General features: G+C 46.4%; 1 protein-coding gene across 1 annotated transcript in view; it reads right to left on the reverse strand.

Annotated features, from left to right (window-relative positions):
* LOC114592508 (uncharacterized) overlaps positions 1–13314 on the reverse strand; it is a 41362-nt gene extending 28048 nt beyond the window's left edge. The window contains 5 exon segments of the mRNA XM_077923427.1: positions 386–512; positions 4724–4806; positions 7358–7484; positions 10222–10655; positions 13109–13314. Coding sequence (XP_077779553.1) covers positions 386–512; positions 4724–4806; positions 7358–7484; positions 10222–10629 — 745 coding nt within the window. The 5' untranslated portion in view covers positions 10630–10655; positions 13109–13314.
* Between the last annotated feature and the right edge of the window lie 5885 nt (positions 13315–19199).

Consider the following 19199-nt stretch of genomic DNA (forward strand, 5'->3'; position numbering starts at 1 on the left):
TGGGTTACAACCAAACATTAAATAAGAAATGATGCAGCTATGGGAAACGATCAACATATTTTTGCAACACGAGCGGAAACCTGATTTTAAGAAATCGTATTATATTAAAGTAATTTGGTTTGTAAAAATTTGGAAAACTAATAAAAAGATTTTTTTAAAAAAAGAAGAAAACAATGAACTTATCAGCAAAAACCAGTTAAAAACAACTATTTTAGCTACTCAAAAGAACTGAAAATCAACAGTGCTAAAAATGGTTGTGGATAAATGAATAATACTCTCTAGCAGGCTTCGCTTGCAGGGAGTTGGAATATGTGATCCCTGCTCACCTTTGAGCTCTACAGTTCTATGTGCTGATAATCAGCTAAAGAAAAAAGCTGTGTCTTACCCAGAGAGGCCAGAATCTCCCAGTTCTCCTCCATGACTTCCCTGTGCAGGGACCTTTGATTCGGATCCAGCAGGGCCCACTCTTCCTCAGAGAAATACACAGCCACCTCCTCAAAGGTCACCAAATCCTGGAAGAGAAGCAAACATTTCCTCCTCACCGATAACGGAACATTTATTTACCAGCAAAATCCCAAGTGCAGACGATTTGGGTGGGTTTTACCCTCAACCCTGAGGATGGTTTGGGTTAATCCCCGTGCATGTGGTTTAAAATCCATTTGAACATTTTCATTCTATTAAATTGCATTTCAGTGTGTGTTTTAAGATGCTTGCAACTGTTTTTAAAAAGCTGTTTCATTTCATTACATACACATGTTTGAGAAATACAGAAACGAACCACAGCTTGCCTGTTTTTCTTTATTATATATTTTTTTCTATTTTTCAAAAGTGTTTTGACTTTAAAACACTCCAATGTTTCCCAACAAATATAAATATAAATATAAATATAAATATAAATATAAATATAAATATAAATATAAATTGACTTCCCCCCATTCCTTTTGCGGTTTCTTATATTTTTAAGATTTATAACACTGCACCTCCTTCGTTACTTCGTAAGACAATTAGTGTATTTTTAAAAAAAATAAATAATTTTTTATTAAGGTTTTCAAAGTATTACAAAAAGAAAAAAGAAAAAGAAATACAAAATAAAAGCAGTTAAAAACAGTTCAGTCTTTTCATATCTTATTTTTCATTTGCCTGTTCCCCGGACCTCCTCACACCTCTCTTTTTTGTATCCATTTCAATTGGTTGGTTCAGCAAATCCTTTCCCTCTTTGTTTTTATCCTAATCTTTAATCTTAATATATTATAACTTTAGACTATCCCCTGTTAACAATCCATTTTTGCACATCTTCATAACATTGCTGCTGAAAACCACTTTACTTCAATCCAACATCATTCTAACATTCATTAATTTTGCAATATTTCTGTAAATAGTCTTTAAATTTCTTCCAATCTTCTTCCACCGACTCTTCTCCCTGGTCTCGGATTCTGCCGGACAATTAGTGTATTTTTTAACATTAATTTTAACTGTTTGGTTTAGGTTACATCTTGCCTGTTTGACCCGCAACTTTAGAAAGAAAATGACGCAGAGCGGAGAAATGGTTATTTCAGAGAGATAAAATCAATGCTACGAATGATAGGGCTATGATTTCATGGAAGTGCAACTGAGCAGTCAAAAAGTTCTGGTATAGAATCAAATCCAGATAAAATTATACTTTACAGCAGTGTTTTTCAACCACTGTTCCGTGGCACACTAGTGTGCCGCGAGATGTTGCCTGGTGTGCCGTGGGAAAAATGGAAAAATTCGAAAGATTTAAAAATAAAGTATTTTATAATTTTTCATATTTCTGTTTACTTACTATTTCATAATAAAGTAATTATAAAATACTTTCTTTGTGTTTATTTGATTCCTATTCAAGAGAATTACTTGATATATAGTCAATATAGGCACAGAGTTAAATTTTTTAACATTTTCTAATGGTGGTGTGCCGCGTGATTTTTTTTCATGAAACAAGTGTGCCTTTGCCCAAAAAAGGATGAAAAACACTGCTTTACAGGAGCCTGCCAGCTGTAAGTTTGTATCTGGACGTAATTCATGAATGGCTACCATGTAGCTGCATAGTCCATAGGTTCCTCTTTGGTTTTTAAAAAGGATTCGGTTTTGTTTTTAATTGCATTATTTCATCCAGTGATTTCCCCCCCTGGGAAAATAGGTGAGGGAACTTACCGCTAAATGTGTGTGTGTGTGTTTGTTTGTTTGTTTGTTTGTTTGTTTGTTTGTTTGTTTGTTTCAGGCCCAGTCACAGTGCCCCTCTCCCAGGCAGTGGCTAAATGCAAATTGTGATTAATAAACTCAAGCAGACAATGATCTGGATTTGAAATGGCTAAAACTTTATTGAAGACAGATGGAGGGGGATTGTTGGCTGAGGCACTGTGGGTATATATCCGTTCCAGCCCCCTCAGACAAAAAAATAATTATTATTTAATTTTTAAAAGGTAAGGGAGTTCAGTTTGCCCCCAGTTCCTGCTCCAAAAAACAAAAACAAAAAAATCCCTGATTTTTATCACAGGTGCATTTGCAGCCCGGGGGTCCTTTTGAGAGGAGAATAGCACTTAATGGCTGTCAGGGATTATGGAAACCACCCATAATCCGTTGAGAATCTGCAAGCTGCCACAACAACCTGTTGTGCATTTTTGCAAGGCTTGCTGAAATTTGCACAGCCAGAAACACTACACTGGGTCCAGCACATTTTCCACACAGCCTTGAAGTGAATTGAAGTGTCTGGAGGCGATTGGAGGATGCAGGGCGGCGAACAGATTGAGGTTGAATCCTGACAAGACAGAAGTACTGTTTTGGGGAGACAGGTGGGTGTGGGGGACTCCCTGGTCCTGAATGGGGTAACTGTGCCCCTGAAGGACCAGGTGCGCAGCCTGGGAGACATTTTGGACACTGCTGTCCATGGAGGCGCAGGTCAAATCTGTGTCCAGTGCAGCTGTCTACCAGCTCCATCTGGTACGCAGGCTGAGACCCTCCCTGCCTGCAGACTGTCTCGCCAGAGTGGTGCATGCTCTAGTTATCTCCCCCTTGGACTACTGCAATACGCTCTACATGGGGCTACCTTTGAAGGTGACCCGGAAGCTACAACTAATCCAGAATGCGGCAGCTAGAATGGTGACTGGGAGTGGCCGCCGAGACCCTATAACACCGGTCCTGAAAGTCCTGCATTGGCTCCCAGTACGTTTCCAAGCACAATTCAAAGTGTTGGTGCTGACCTTGAAAGCCCTAAACGACCTTGGCCCGATATACCTGAAGGAGCATCTCCACCCCCATCGTCTAGTCCAGACACTGAGGTCCAGCTCCGAGGGCCTTCTGGCGGTTCCCTCCCTGTAAGAAGTGAGATTACAGGGAACCAGGCAGAGGGCATTCTCGGTAGCGGCACCCACCCTGTGAAACACCCTCCCATCAGATGTCAAGGAGATAAAGAACTATCTGACTTTTAAAAGACATCTGAAGGCAGCCCTGTTTAGGGAAGTTTTTTATGTTTGATGTTTTATCGTGTTTTTAATATTCTGTTGATAGCCGCCCAGAGTGGCTGGGGAATCCCAGCCAGATGGGTGGGGTATTAATAATAAATAAATAAATCACAGCAACAAAATCTGGTATAGATAGAACTTTTTTTTTACTACAGTGGTGCCCCGCAAGACGAATGCCTCGCAAGACGAAAAACCCGCAAGACGAAAGGGTTTTCGGTTGCGGAGGCGCTTCGCAAGACGAATTTCCCTATGGGCTTGCTTCTCGCCATTTTTTCCCCGCTTCCCCCCCCCCTTTTACAAAGCTGCTAAGCCGTTAATAGCCTTTTAACAGCTTAGCCGCTAAGCCTTTAATAGCCGCTAAGCCGCTAAATCGCTAATAGCGCTCATCCGCTTAGCCGCTAATGGGGTTGCTTCGCAAGACAAAAAACCGCTAGACGAAGAGAATCGCGGAACAGATTCTTTTCGTCTTGCGAGGCACCACTGTACTGCCTTTGTAAGCTTAACAATTCCAAAAACTATTTACCAGCTTCTCTAATAGAGGCAAACTTCTTTCTAAGTCTTTTTAAGGCCTTGCCATAGTTGGCTGCAAGACACACCCCACCCTCAAAGGACTACATCCTTTCAGTTTGAGGTTTATGTTCGGACTAAATGGACTCTTACTCAGTTCCAGAAACTGAGCATATATAAAGACAGCTCTCAGAGTGCTGAGCTTGCAGATGTAAAAAACCAAACCAAACCAAACCAAACCAGCAAGAAAACTTCTGGAAATTGCATGATTTCTGGCAAATGAATGTCTCACTCCATAACAGGCCTGGTGGGAAGATGCTAAGGGAATGAGACATATCCAGAGAAGTGAGCCCCTCTCCATCTCCCCAGTGATCCTTCTCCTTAAAAGGTAAAGGTAAGGGGACCCCTGACCATTAGGTCCAGTCGACTCTGGGGTTGCGGCGCTCATCTCGCTTTATTGGCCGAGGGAGCCGGCGTACAGCTTCCGGGTCATGTGGCCAGCAGGACTAAGCCGCTTCTGGAGAACCAGCACGGAAACGCCGTTTACCTTCCCGCCAGAGCGGTACCTATTTATCTACTTGCACTTTGACATGCTTTGAACTGCTAGGTTGGCAGGAGCAGGGACCGAGCAATGGGAGCTCACCCTGTCACAGGGATTCGAACCGCCAACCTTCTGATCGGCAAGCCAATCAGGTTTAGACCACAGTGCCACCCGTGTCCCTGATCCTTCTCCTTACCTGATCCTTTTCCATCACAGCTCCTTCCCTTCCACCACCAGAGAGAGATGACCCGCTACATGCTGCTGGCATCATTCCATCTCCTGCAAGAGACAAAAAATAATTTAATAATAATTTATTATTTGTACCCCCGCCCACCTGGCTGGGTTTCCCCAGCCACTCTGGGTGGCTTCCAACAAAGATTAAAAATACATTAAAATGTCACACATTAAAAACTTCCCTGAACAGGGCTGCCCTCAGATGTCTTATAAATGTCAGGTAGTTGTTTATCTCTTTGACATCTGCTGGAAGGGCGTTCCACAGGGTGGGTGCCACCACCGAGAAGGCCCTCTGCCTGGTTCCCTGTAACTTGACCTCTCACAGTGAGGGAACCTCCAGAAGGCCCTCAGAGCTGGACCTTAGTGTCCGGGCAGAACAATGGGGGTGGAGACGCTCCTTCAGGTATACTGGGCCGAGGCCGTTTAGGGCTTTAAAGGTCAGCACCAACACTTTGATGGGGCGAGAAGGCTGTTTCGGGTTGCCTTGCCTCCAGGTTGTGCCATGAACCACTTAACGGATTTGCCCCCACATCCTGTCGTTGCAGGAAGTTCGTACAGGGCTCGAACCTGCAATCTTGGCGTTGACAGCACCGTGCTCTAACCAACTGAGCTATCCAAGCACAATGGATACAGAGTACAGTGGTGCCCTGCAAGACGAATGCCTCGCAAGGCGAAAAATCCGCTAGACGAAAGGGTTTTCCGTTTTTGAGTTGCTTTGCAAGACGAATTTCCCTATGGGCTTGCTTCGCAAGACGAAAATGGCTTGCGAGTCTTGCGATTTTTTTTCGCTCCCCCCCCCTTTTCTAAGCCGCTAAGCCGCTAAGCCTTTAATAGCCGCTAAGCAGCTAATAGCCTTTAAGCCGCTAAGCCGCTAAGCCTTTAATAGCCACTAAGCAGCTAATAGCCTTTTAGCCGCTAAGCCGCTAAGCCTTTAATAGCCGCTAAGCAGCTAATAGCCTTTAAGCCGCTAAGCCGCTAAGCCTTTAATAGCCGCTAAACCGCTAATAGCACTAAGCCGCTAATAGGGTTGCTTCGCAAGACGAAAAAACCGCTAGACGAAGAGACTCGCGGAACGGATTATTTTCGTCTTGCGAGGCACCACTGTAAGCAAAAAACACGAGCATACCCAAGGGTGAAGCGTTACCATTGCAATCCAGGGATAGGGAATCTCTGGCCCAGATGCTGCTGCTGCTTTTAGACTCCAACTGCCAGCATCCCTCAGCAGTGGTCTGGCGTCAGGCAGCAGAGGAACCAACCCCCACGGCAGGTTGCCAGGAACGGATAAAACGAGGAAAAGTCCTTGCCATCTGCTTTTTATTCAACGTTCACAGAGAGAGGCTTGGGAATGCAGCCTTGCGGAATAATGGTGTTGTCCCGAGTGAATCTCCACCCTCTCTGTCTCTCCCATTTCCTTATGAGTTATCGCTACAGGTGCTGCAAAGTGCCCTCTGAACTCTTTGCTCTCCTACTTTCTTTTTTTATATATATATACATTTTTATTGATTTTTTAACATATCTGTTCCAAGAGTCATACAACATATCTTCCCATCTTATACAATATTTTTGACTTCCGTCAACACCTTTGATGATTTTCCGTTTTTTATCACTTATTCTGCATTTCTTAATTCCCTATTACATTTAATTGTCCTTAACTAATAATTCTTTTCATAGCCTTTCTTGCAATATTTCAAATAATCCACCTTACAAAACTTCTTGCAGTCCTACTAGCGTAGTCTGTCACAATTACTTTTCAGATACAGCGGTACCTCTGGTTACGTACTTAATTCGTTCCGGAGGTCCGTTCTTAACCTGAAAGTCTTCTTAACCTGAAGCACCACTTTAGTTAATGGGGCCTCCCACTATTGCTGCGTCCCTACCACACAATTTCTGTTCTCATCCTGAAGGAAAGTTCTTAACCCGAGGTAATATTTCTGGGTTAGCGGAGTCTGTAACCTGAAGCGTATGTAACCTGAAGCATATGTAACCCGAGGTACCACTGTGCAGTCATACCTTGGGTTGAAGAAGCTTCAGGATGAGTATTTTCGGGTTGCACTCCGAGGCGACCAGGAAGTAACGGAGTGTGTTACTTCCGGGTTTCACCGCTCGCACATGCGCAGTCAAAATGACATCACGCGCATGCGTGGAAGCGGCAAATAGTGACCCACGCACGCACAGACGCAAGTTGTGTTCGCTTCAGGATGTGAACGGGGCTCCGGAACGGATCCCGTTCGCATCCAGAGGTACCACTGTAGTTCATATATTTACTCCAGTCTTCTAAGAATCTCTGATCCCGCAGGTTTCGAATCCTTCCTGTTAATTTATCTAGTTCTGCATAGTCCATTGCTCTCCGGGTTCTGAGAGAGGGGGGTCTGGAATGCTTTCTAAAGACACTGAGTCTGTCAGCAGTCGCCCCCTCCCCGAGGTGCTTCTTCTTCTCCGCTTCCTCTGAGCTGTGACCTCCCTCAAATCCCTCTTGTGATTCTGAACTCTCCTCCTCTGCCCAGTCCCTGACACCTGTCAGTCAGAGGCTGATGGGAGGTGGGGTCCAGCGACATTTGGGAGGCCACAGTTTCCCCACCCATGCAGAGATCCTTACCAAGCAAGGTGGCCCCTCTGTCACGCTCTGGAGCGATCCCACGTTGTGGGGGGCTCTGCCTCGTCCCCGAAAGAGCTTCCTCCGAGTCAGAAAATCTGGCCCTCGCTTCTGCAAGCAGGCTTTTCTCCTGGAGAAGAGGTGGGAGTGGAAAGCATTAGGGAAAGGATGGCAGAGGCAAAGATGCGTCAGAAGAAGTAGACCAAAATAGCCTATCCAGTTCCAGCATTCGGTTGTCCAGGTTGGCTAACTAGAAGCCTCTAGGAACATAAGCTAAGGGCCCATCTAGTCCAGTGTCCTGTTCTCACAGCGGCCGACCAGGTGCCCGTGGGAAACCCGAATGCAGGATTCAAGCTCTTGTGTGCGGATTCCAGCGACTGGCATTCAGAAGAGTTACTGCCTCCTTCCATGGAGCTTTTTGAATTATGGTGCTAGAGGAGACTCTTGAGAGTCCCATGGACTGCAAGAAGATCAAACGTATCCATTCTGAAGGAAATCAGCCCTGAGTGGTCACTGGAAGGACAGATCCTGAAGCTGAGGCTCCAATACTTTGGATACCTCATGAGAAGAGAAGATTCCCTGGAAAAGATCCTGATGTTGGGAAAGATGGAGGGCACAAGGAGAAGGGGACGACAGAGGATGAGATGGTTGGACAGTGTTCTCGAAGCTACAAACATGAGTCTGACCAAACTGTGGGAGGCAGTGGAAGACAGGAATGCCTGGCGTGCTCTGGTCCAGGGGGTCATGAAGAGTCGGACACGACTAAACGACTAAACAACAACAACAAGCCATGGAGCCACAGCATAGCCATCCTGGCTAGTAGCTGTGAATAGGCCTTTCCTTCATGAACTTGCCCAGTTCTCTTTTGAAGCCATCCAAGATGGCGGCCATCACTGCCTCCAGTGGCAAGGAGTTCCATAGTTTACACTGACATACCTAGGTATATCAGTGTATTTAAATCTGAATTGTCAAATTGTGTTATTGTTATTATGGTTTTTGTTGTATTGTCTTTTGCGGTTGTTGTTTGTATCAAAAAAATGAATAAATACCGTATTTTTTGCTCTATAAGACTCACTTTTTCCCTCCTAAAAAGTAAGGGGAAATGTGTGTGCGTTCTATGGAGCGAATGCAGGCTGCGCAGCTATCCCAGAAGCCAGAACAGCAAGAGGGATTGCTGCTTTCACTGCTCAGCGATCCCTCTTGCTGTTCTGGCTTCTGAGATTCAGAATATTTTTTTTCTTGTTTTCCTCCTCCAAAAACTAGGTGCGTCTTGTGGTCTGGTGCGTCTTATAGAGCGAAAAATATGGTAATTTATTTATTTTTTAAAGGAGTTCCATAGTTTAAAGTATGTGCTGCATGAAGAATTACTTTCTGTCCTGAATTCAGCTTGGATATCTCAAAGTTACCATGTTATGAGAGAGGGATGGGGGCAGGGGAACTATCTATTCGCGTTCTCGTACTCTGCCTCATTTTATAAACTTCTATCAGGTCATCTCTTTTCGCCTCTTAGATAGTTTTAGGAAATCCTCCTTCACCTTCACTGCCTTTGGTTTGTTTTGGTTCTAATTCTATGTATTTTGTGTTTCTTATACTGTCAGTATAAGTTTCATTAACAATTTCTGTTTTACGTTTTAGAACGTTCATTTAGACAACCTTAAAATATCAATGACTTCCCTTCTTCTCTTCCATGGTTCATTTTGCGTATCATAAATCCCTACATATTATACATAAACTAAACCATTCCATTACAGTGGTGCCCCGCAAGACGAACGCCTCGCAAGATGGAAAACCCGCTAGACGAAAGGGTTTTCCGTTTTGGAGGCGCTTCGCAAAACAAATTTCCCTATGGGCTTGCTTCGCAAGACGAAAGCCCATAGGGAAATCTCCGGGACAGCGGGGAAGCGCAGCATGTCTTCCCCACTGTCCTCGGACCTCCTCCCGCCGCCCGCCATCGGAACGAAGCTCCAAAGCCGGGCGGCGGGGCGGGAACGCCTTCTCCCGCCGCCCGCCATCGGAACGAAGCTCCGATGCCGGGCGGGGGGGCGGGGACGCCTTCTCCCGCCGCCCGCCCTCGGAACGAAGCTCCGATGCCGGGGGGGCGGGGACGCCTTCTCCCGCCGCCCGCCATCGGAACGAAGCTCCGATGCCGGGCGGGGGGGCGGGAACGCGTTCTCCCGCCGCCCGGCATCGGATGGCTTTCCTGAAGACTTGGGGTGGGAGGAGGGTTTTCCTTCCCACCGCCAACATTCAGAATGCTGTTCTGAATGTTGGCGGTGGGGAGGAAAAACCCTCCTCCCACGCAAGCCCTGGGAACAGAGGGAAAGCTCTGCGCGCCTTCCCCTCTGTTCCCGTACCTGTCATGAAGGCTTGCGGTGGGGAGAAAAGCCCTTCTCCGCACCGCCAGCCTGGCAAGCGGTTTCCCTAGGAACGCATTAATTGATTTTCAATGCATTCCTATGGGAAACCGTGCTTCGCAAGACGAAAAACTCGCAAGAAGAAAAAACTTGCGGAACGAATTAATTTCATCTTGCGAGGCACCACTGTACTACATCCATCAATACTGTTGAATTTATCTTAATGCTACCAACGTTTTCAAGTGTACACAGTTCCCCCCATATATTCAATAAACATTTCCCAATCTTCTCTAAATGTATGTTCTTCTTGTTCTCTTATTCTATATGTTAAATATGCAAGCTGCGCATATTCCATCGATTTAAGTTGCCATTCTTTAGTTGGGACCTCACCCGTTTTCCATTTTGGGGCTAAAAAAACACTGTGTTTCTTCTATCGTCATTTTATGTTGTGAACCGCGCTGAGATCTATAGATGAAGAACAATATATAAGAATAAGAATAAGAATGTTCTCACCTGCTGCTGCTCCTGCTTCCTGTCCTCTGCCCGGCTCAGGAGGAAACCTTTGACCAGGGCTACTGCCTGGGAACTGGTCTCTGCTCCACATTCCCTCACCCAGTTCTCCATCTCCAGAGGGAGGACAGCCAAGAACTGCTCCAGGACCACCAGGTCCAGGATCTGAGCCTTGGTGTGTCTCTCTGGCTTCAGCCACTGACGACAAAGATGGTGGAGCCGGCTGCAAACCTCTTGAGGCTCCTCAGCTTCCTGGTAGCGGAACTGCCTGAAATGCCAGCGCTGGACATCTAAGCTGAGGGTCTCTTCCTCTCCCAGGATGTTCTCCACAGTTCTTTTCCAGAATTCCCCACTGCTCCCAGGCTCGGGGTCTCTTCCTCCTTCAAGGCCAGCTGGGTTTTGCTCATCCATCAGGAAAACCTCCTACCGATTTCCGTCTAGAGGCAGAGAAGGGAGCAATTGGATCAGACCACCAAATCCTGCCAAGTGTGACATTGTCCCGTTAGCAAATGCGGGGAGAAGCTGCTGGGGGAACGCATGCCGGAAGTGGGAGGGGCTGGAACACGTGGTGGGAGGTGCCAGAGCCCAATGTGGGTGGGGCAGGAACCAGGCCCCGCCTCCCACATGCTATTTATCCCACACAATTCCTTTACCACTCATTCACTCACTGGGTGCAACCTTGGGCCAGCAGCTGCTTCTCAGCCTAACGGGGCTGTTGTGGGGATTAAATCAGGAGGGGAAGAACCATCTACTGCACCTTGTAGCTCCTTGGAGCAAAGGTGAGATATCTAGCTGTCTGATGGCATAGTGCAGGAATCAGTTGCAGCGCAGGAATGATTTTTCTTTTTCTTCTTTTTTTGGGGGGCGGAGGTCACAGCCTGTAAGTAGGTTAACCTTCCCCCCCTTAAAATAACCCTGCTATGCTGCAGATAGGCAAGGAAATGCTGCAATGGGAGGTTTTCCCCTCTTCCCCAATCTCCTGGTAGATGGACTTAAGACTAGCCTTGCATCAGTAAGCACCAGCGCCACTCCTTTTCTTCCTTGTTTCGATTCTTTGTGGCGTTTCCCCTCCCATTCCTCCCTATGCACCCAAGACTAGACAACATGGGCGTAGGATGCCCATAATAATAATAATAATAATTTTTTATTTATATCCCGCTCTCCACAGCCGAAGCTGGGCCCAGGGCGGCTAACAACAATAAAATAATACAACATTCTAAAATCATTTCATTATAAAATTAATTCAAATCAAAATTGATGGCAACCATTGGGCTAGAGTTCTGTGAAGATTGCCAAAGGAGGGAGTCAGGCTGTGCCTGGGCCAAAGACTTGGTGGAACAGCTCTGTCTTGCAGGCCCTGCGGAAAGATGTCAAGTCCCGCAGGGCCCTAGTCTCTTGTGGCAGAGCATTCCACCAGATCGGAGCCACAGCCGAAAAAGCCCTGGCTCTGGTTGAGGCCAGCCTTAACCTTCCTGTGGCCTGGGACCTCCAAGATGTTTTTGTTTGAAGATCGTAAGTTCCTCTGTGGGACATACCAGGAGAGGCGGTCCCGTAGGTACGAGGGTCCTAGGCCGTATAGGGCTTTAAAGGTTAAAACCAGCACCTTAAACGTGCTCCTGTACTCCACCAGGAGCCAGTGCAGCTGGTATAGCACCGGGTGAATGTGATCTCGCAGCGAGGACACCATAAGGAGTCTCGCTGCGGCATCCTGCACCCGCTGGAGTTTCTGGGTCAGTCTCAAGGGCAGCCCCACGTAGAGCGAGTTACAAGAATCAAGCCTGGAGGTGACCGTCGCGTGGATCACAGTGGCTAGGTCAGGGCGAGAGAGGTAAGGGGCCAACTGCTTAGCTTGGCGGAGATGAAAAATGCCGCCTTTGTTGTAGCGGCAATCTGTGCCCCCATGGGAAGGGAGGTGTCGAAGATTACACCCAAACTCTTAACGGACGATGCTGGCACTAATTGCACCCCCGCAAGAGATGGGAGTTGCCCCTCCAATCCCATATCCTCCTGACCCAGCCAAAGGACCTCTGTCTTCGAAGGATTCAACTTCTTTCAAAATCCTTTATTAGGCATAGCACACCGCACATTATCAAACAAACATCATATACAGACTGTATAAAATACGGGCTCAGCGAGCACAATTTATCCCAGTCCTATTCTTAACTCCAAGAAATAAATCGATGTACATAGATAATATAACACAGCAACATCACCTACCATTAAGAACCACTAAGTCTCTTTATCATGGCCCATTCTTTCTTCATGATAAAGAGACTCATGATAAAGAGACTTAGTGGTTCTTAATGGTAGGATTCAACTTCAACCGGCTCCCACGAAAAAATTATTCTCAGCTGGATGCCATCCTAACAAAGATGCCCAAGGAGGATAAAATTTTCCTCTTGGGTGGTTATGTGGATGCTGTGTGTGTCCTGGTTGAGCTCAGTCTATCTATCTATCTATCTATCTATCTATCTATCTATCTATCATCTATCTATCTATCTATCATCTATCTATCTATCTATCTATCTATCTATCTATTATTTATTTATTTATTTATTTATTTATTTCTGATACCCGCCCAACTGACTTGAGTTGCCCCCAGCTGATCTGGGTGGCTTCCAAAGAAAATATAGAGGGAAAGAAAGAAAGACACATAGATAATTAAAAGCTTTCCGAAACAGGGTTGCCTTCCATTTCCCCATGGGGTGCAATGAGGGAAGGGGCAGATATAGGATCCTGCACCCGCTATGGTGGCTTTTCCCCTCCAGCCTGCGGCTGGTGCAGGGATCTGGGCATCTTCCCCAGCCAGAGGCGCCCTGGCCCTGAAGGCCAGCTTTGCACCCCGGGGCTCCCCTTCCTGCAGAGGCACGCAAGAGGCGCGGGGGCTCACCAGCTCCAGGCGGGGGCCGCCGATGCAGCGCTCCGGGGAGAGGCAGAAGGTCGCTTTTCTCCTACGCCAGGCAGGGGAATAAAGACTTTGGGGAGGAGGAGGAGGAGGGGGAGGCATCGGCTCCGGAGAGGCTGGGAGACTACAACTCCCATCATGCCCGGCAACTGGCTCAGCGGGCTGAGGATGATGGGAGTTGTAGTCCAATCTACCTCTGACTCGACCTAGGCTGGAGAACAACTGAGGAAGGACTCCGCCTCCGCCACTTCCGGTCCTCCCGCCTCAAATCCCTGTCCTGTCTAGGATTCAGATTCACTTGGTTTTAACCCCTGGGAGGCCAGGGAGAGGCGCATCATCTCTCTCTCTTTCCATACATAGGTCACTTCCCAGCAATGAAGTGCTAGCCTTCGCAATACCAACCAACCAACCAATGTTTATTACAGCAAACAGCCAGCATGTGGGGGGGGGGGGCGCAACAGATCAATAAAACAGAGAAACACAAGATTGTTGTATTGTGCTTTTATTTTTTGTTGTGAGCTGCCAAAAGTGGCTGCGGCAACCTAGTCAGATGGGTGGCAATTATTATTATTATTATTATTATTATTATTATTATTATTATTATTATTTAGAAGTGATACAACAAACAAAGCCATCCAAAAAATGCAAACCTTTAAAAAAGGAGGAAGAAACAGTTTCATCTGTTGGGTTGGGCTAGATGACCCAACTCTGCAAAACTATGATTCTTAATAATAATATTAATAACAATAATAATAATAACAATAATAATTTATTACTTATACCTCGCCCATCTGGCTGGCCCTCCCCAGCCACTCTGGGTGGCTTCCAACAGAATTTTTTTTATATATAAAAAACTACAATAAAACATCAAACATTAGAAACTTCCCTAAACAGGGCTGCCTTCAGATGTCTTCTAAAAGTCAAGATAGTTGTTTATTTCTTTGACATCTGGTGGGAGGGCATTCCACAGGGCAGGCACCACTACTGAGAAGGCCCTCTGCCTGGTTCCCTGTAACTTGGCTTCTTGCAGTGAGGGAACCACCAGAAGGCATGTTCCTGTGCTCTCTTCAAAATAAACCTCTAGGCGAGTCTGCTGTTTCTTCGCTGTTGCAACCTTCTGCTTAGATGCTGCAACTGTTTGAGGCCTTTTGACGTTTTGTGGTTTTATGAAAAAGCGACATTTTCATTCCTTCCACTAGCTGACCACCTTCTGCCACCTCTTCCTCCAACCACAGTCCTCAAAAACACATATTCAATTCAAGTTTTTTGCTGTGTGCAGAGGCCTCCTTTGCATCTTATCTGATCGTTGTTTTTCGCTCTAGCATGCAGCTTTTGTTGTTGTTTAGTCAGTCGTGTCCGACTCTTCGTGACCCCCTGGACCAGAGCATGCCAGGCACTCCTGTCTTCCACCGCCTCCCGCAGTTTGGTCAAACTCAGGCTGGTAGCTTCGAGAACACTGTCCAACCATCTCGTCCTCCGTCGTCCACTTCTCCTTGTGCCCTCCATCTTTCCCAGCATCAGGGTCTTTTCCAGGGAGTCTTCTCTTCTCATGAGGTAGCCAAAGTATAGGAGCCTCAGCTTCAGGATCTGTCCTTCCAGTGACCACTCAGGGCTGATTTCCTTCAGAATGGATACGTTTGATCTTCTTGCAGTCCATGGGACTCTCAAGAGTCTCCTCCAGCACCAGAATTCAAAAGCATCCATTCTTTGGCAATCAGCCTTCTTTATGGTCCAGCTCTCTCTTCCATACATCACTACTGGGGAAACCAGTAAATTAAAAATTCTTTAACTATACGGACCTTTGTTGGCAAGGTGATGTCTCTGCTTTTTAAGACGCTGTCTAGGTTTGTCATTGCTTCTCTCCCAAGAAGCAGGCATCTTTTAATTTTGTGGCTGCTGTCCCCATCTGCAGTGATCATGGAGCCCAAGAAAGTAAAATCTCTCACTGCCTCCATTTCGTCCCCTTCTATTTGCCAGGAGGTGATGGGACCAGTGGTCATGATCTTTGTTTTTTTGATGTTGAGCTTCAGACCATATTTTGCACTCTCCTCTTTCACCCTCATTAAAAAGTTCTTTAATTCCTCCTCACTTTCTGCCATCAAGGTTGTGTCATCTGCATTTCTGAGGTTGTTGATATTTCTTCTGGCAATCTTAATTCCGGCTAGGGGTTCATCCAGCCCAGCCTTTCACATGATGAATTCTGCATATAAGTTAAATAGGCAGGGAGACAATATACAGCCTTGTTGTAAAACTGGTCTACTAGTTTGGCGTCAGTCTGTAGCTTTGCACACCTGAAGCTGACCTTCCTGAGAGTGGGTTTTGCATAATTTCTACCTCGGTGGTCAGTGGTCAACCCATTGGGGTTGGTAGGGCAGAAGGCAGGTGTCATGCAATGGTTGGGGAACCCGAAATAGAAGAATGGTCTATGCCCAGGGAATCGAAGTGAGAAAACAATGAGCGGGCAGAGGGAGAAGAGGGGGGAAGGAGGAGACTGGGAAGCTGAAGAGGTAACAGGGCGTAGTGAGCAGGGAGAGTCTGTGTCAGAAATAAATGCAGGAGCAGGCGAGAAGCAGGGCTGGAAAACCATTGGAACTGAGTTTCCAATCCCCTGCTCTTGAAGCTTGTCCTATACAGCAATTGGAGGATGGAGGGCGGCTAACAGATTGAGGTTGAATCCTGACAAGACAGAAGTACTGTTTTTGGGGGACAGGAGGCGGGCAGGTGTGGAGGACTCCCTGGTCCTGAATGGGGTAACTGTGCCCCTAAAGGGCCAGGTGCGCAGCCTGGGAGTCATTTTGGACTCACAGCTGTCCATGGAGGCGCAGGTCAATTCTGTGTCCAGGGCAGCTGTCTACCAGCTCCATCTGGTATGCAGGATGAGACCCTACCTGCCCATGGACCGTCTTGCCAGAGTGGTGCATGCTCTGGTTATCTCTTGCTTGGACTACTGCAATATGCTCTACGTGGGGCTACCTTTGAAGGTGACCCGGAAACTACAACTAATCCAGAATGCGGCAGATAGACTGGTGACTGGGAGTGGCCGCCGAGACCATATGACACCGGTCCTGAAAGACCTGCATTGGCTCCCAGTGTGTTTCCGAGCACAATTCAAAGTGTTGGTGCTGACTTTTAAAGCCCTAAACGGCTTCGGTCCTGTGTACCTGAAGGAGTGTCTCCATCCACATCCTTAAGCCCAGACACTGAGGTCCAGCTCCGAGGGCCTTCTGGTGGTTCCCTCATTGCGAGAAGTGAGGTTACAGGGAACCAGGCAAAGGGCCTTCTCGGTAGGGGCTCCCGCCCTGTGGAACGCCCTCCCATCAGATGTCAAAGAGATAAACAAGTACCTGACATTCAGAAGACATCAGGGAAGTTTTAAATGTGTGACATTTTAGTATATTTTTGGTCTTTGTTGGAAGCTGCCCAAAGTGGCTGGGGAGGCCCAGCCAGATGGGCGGGGTACAAATAATAAATTCTATTTTATATATATATATATGTATATATATATACACACACACAATCATTTTAACCTTTAGGAGTGTGTGGGAGACGATGCATTATAGGCCAGAGCTGTGCGTATAATAATCCTATATTATTACGGCGGCAAGATTACTACAGGAACAAAGGTGGAAAGTCTACAGCCCTATGCACTACAGAAGAATGGCCAATAAAACTAGTGGATTTGGCTGAGATGCTGACGTTCGCACATTTAATTAGAGAAAAAATCATTACTGAGCAAATAAGGACTTGGGAATTTCTTATGGGCTTTTGGCATGAAAGGGAAAACAATCTTGTAATATCAGGATTTGAAGGTTGAAAAAATACTGGTTTATAGATGACAGAATGGTTGGATCTTAAGGCATGAATACCACATGTAGCTGCAGGACAGAGAACTGGAAGTCCTTGTATTTATTTGTTTTGTTTTTCCTTTCTTTTCTTTTTCTCTCGCTTTCTCTTTTTCTTAGTGTTCTCCTTTCCATGTCTTCCTTCTGACTTTTAGACCTTCATTCTCTTTTCGACCAGGCAGTTGTTTCATTTCAGTATATAAGATGCTTTAAAATAGGTATGCATTTTTGTACATCTTTGTACATAATTTTTATTAAATTTTCTGTTTTACAATTTAAAATACTCATTATTACATCCTTAAGATATCAGGACTTCCCTTTTTTCTCTTTCCATGGTTCATTTTACATATCATAAATCCTTGCATGTTTTGCAGAAACGATACCATTCAGTATTCCATTATTGCATCCACCAATACTTCTTTACACCGTTGAATTTATCTTAACCCTGCCAGCGTTTTCAGCTGTACGCAGTTATTCCCCATATATTCAATAAACGTTTTCCAATCTTCTCTAAGCGTATGTTCTTCTTGTTCTCTTATTCTATATGTTAAGTCTGCAAGCTGCGCATATTCTGGCAACTTAACTTGCCACTCTTATTTGGTTGGGACCTCGCTCGTTTTCCCTTTTTTGGTACATATTTGAATAAGCATCAGTCAATCAATCAATCAATCAATCAATCAATCAGACCAGAGCTGCGCAATTAGAACTGATTTCCCCTCCTTGGCTCAGAGAGGCGCAGAGCGAGGAAAGCGATCCTGCCTTCAAAGGGTTAAAGTGAACTGACTCCGGGTCCTAGAGAGGATGTGAATTGGGGGGGTGGGGGTGCAAAAGGAGGAGGAGAGTGGGGCGGGGGTCCTCCGAGCAAATGCAAGCCTGTGCAAACAGCTCCCTCCTCCAGCTCCAGCCCAGCCTCTCTCAAGCGCTGCATCGGAGACCCCCCCAGGATCTGGTCAGTCGTATGTCCCCCCCCCCATAGCTCTGTGCATGGGGAGATGGGGGGCTGAAGGGGAGCCCTGGGGTGGCAGGGAGGGAGGAGGGTGCGGGGGGGGCACTGCAAGGCAGGACAGGGAGATGCGGGGTTGCTGCTGGCCCTCCCACCCCCCTACTTGCCCCCACCAATGGGATCTTAGGCTCCTTTTGCACCAGGGTGGGGGATCCTGCGACAGGACTCCAACTCCCATCAGCCCCTGCCAGCACGGCCGCCAATGAGGAATGATGGGAGTTGGAGTCCATCACTCCATCCCGGTTTGGCGCTGTTTCCCGCCCATAGAATCGTAGAGCATAGCTGTCAACGTTTCCCTTTTTTAAAGGGAAATTCCCTTATTCCGAATAGGATTCCTCGCAAGAAAAGGGAAAAGTTGACAGCTATGCCGTAGAGTTGGAAGGGACCCCGCGGGTCATCTAGTCCAACCCCCTGCAATGCAGCAATCTGTTGCCCAATGCGGGATTCGAACCCACGGCCCCGAGATTAAGATGGGTGGCTCTTGTTTGATCGCGCCTCTGTTTCATCGGTTTTCCTTCAAAAGGGGAGTTGGTGAAGCACTCAGCAGCCTGGTTAAATCTTTCAGGTGAAAGGATGGAAAGGTACATCAGGCAGAGGGAGGGAGGGAGGGAGAAAAATTGAAGAAGAACCTGGAAACAGAACAACGCTGGCTGGTAGATTTTGGGGTCCAAAGCATTGCAAAAGTTGGTCACTTCTGTAAAGAGGCTGTTGGAGGTGCATCTTATGGTCACCAAACAGTTAATACGTGCGCAGAATAAAACTTTAGTAGTAGTATTAATATTAATATTTTGTTGGGAGCCACCCAGAGTGGCTGGGGAAACCCAGCCAGATGGGTGGGGTATAATTATTATTATTATTATTATTATTATTATTATTATTATTATTAAAGCCTCCATGTGCAGGGGCAACATATTGAACTTCAGGTGCGGCAGCAGAAAAGGCTCTTCCCTCTTTTAAATTTATATTAAATAATATTTCTGAAATAAAGGAGGGAAGTGAGGTTTTGTGCACCCAGTAGATTGAAACACCGCCTGCAAATTAAAGAATTGGTTGTGCAGCCTGACTCCAACCGAGTGAAAACCTTCATTTCAACCACGTTCGAGGTGGTTTTGGTGTGAGACTTGGCTAAACTAGGTCCCGCTTCCAGGTTCTCAGTATTTTGTGTGAGGGATGTACTGGAAATGTGGATTAGAAGATAAAGTTCCTACCAGAGAAGAATGGCAGGTCTAAG

The sequence above is a fragment of the Podarcis muralis genome, chromosome 2 (assembly GCF_964188315.1).
Source record: "Podarcis muralis chromosome 2, rPodMur119.hap1.1, whole genome shotgun sequence".
In the NCBI taxonomy this organism is placed as follows: Eukaryota; Metazoa; Chordata; class Lepidosauria; order Squamata; family Lacertidae; genus Podarcis; species Podarcis muralis.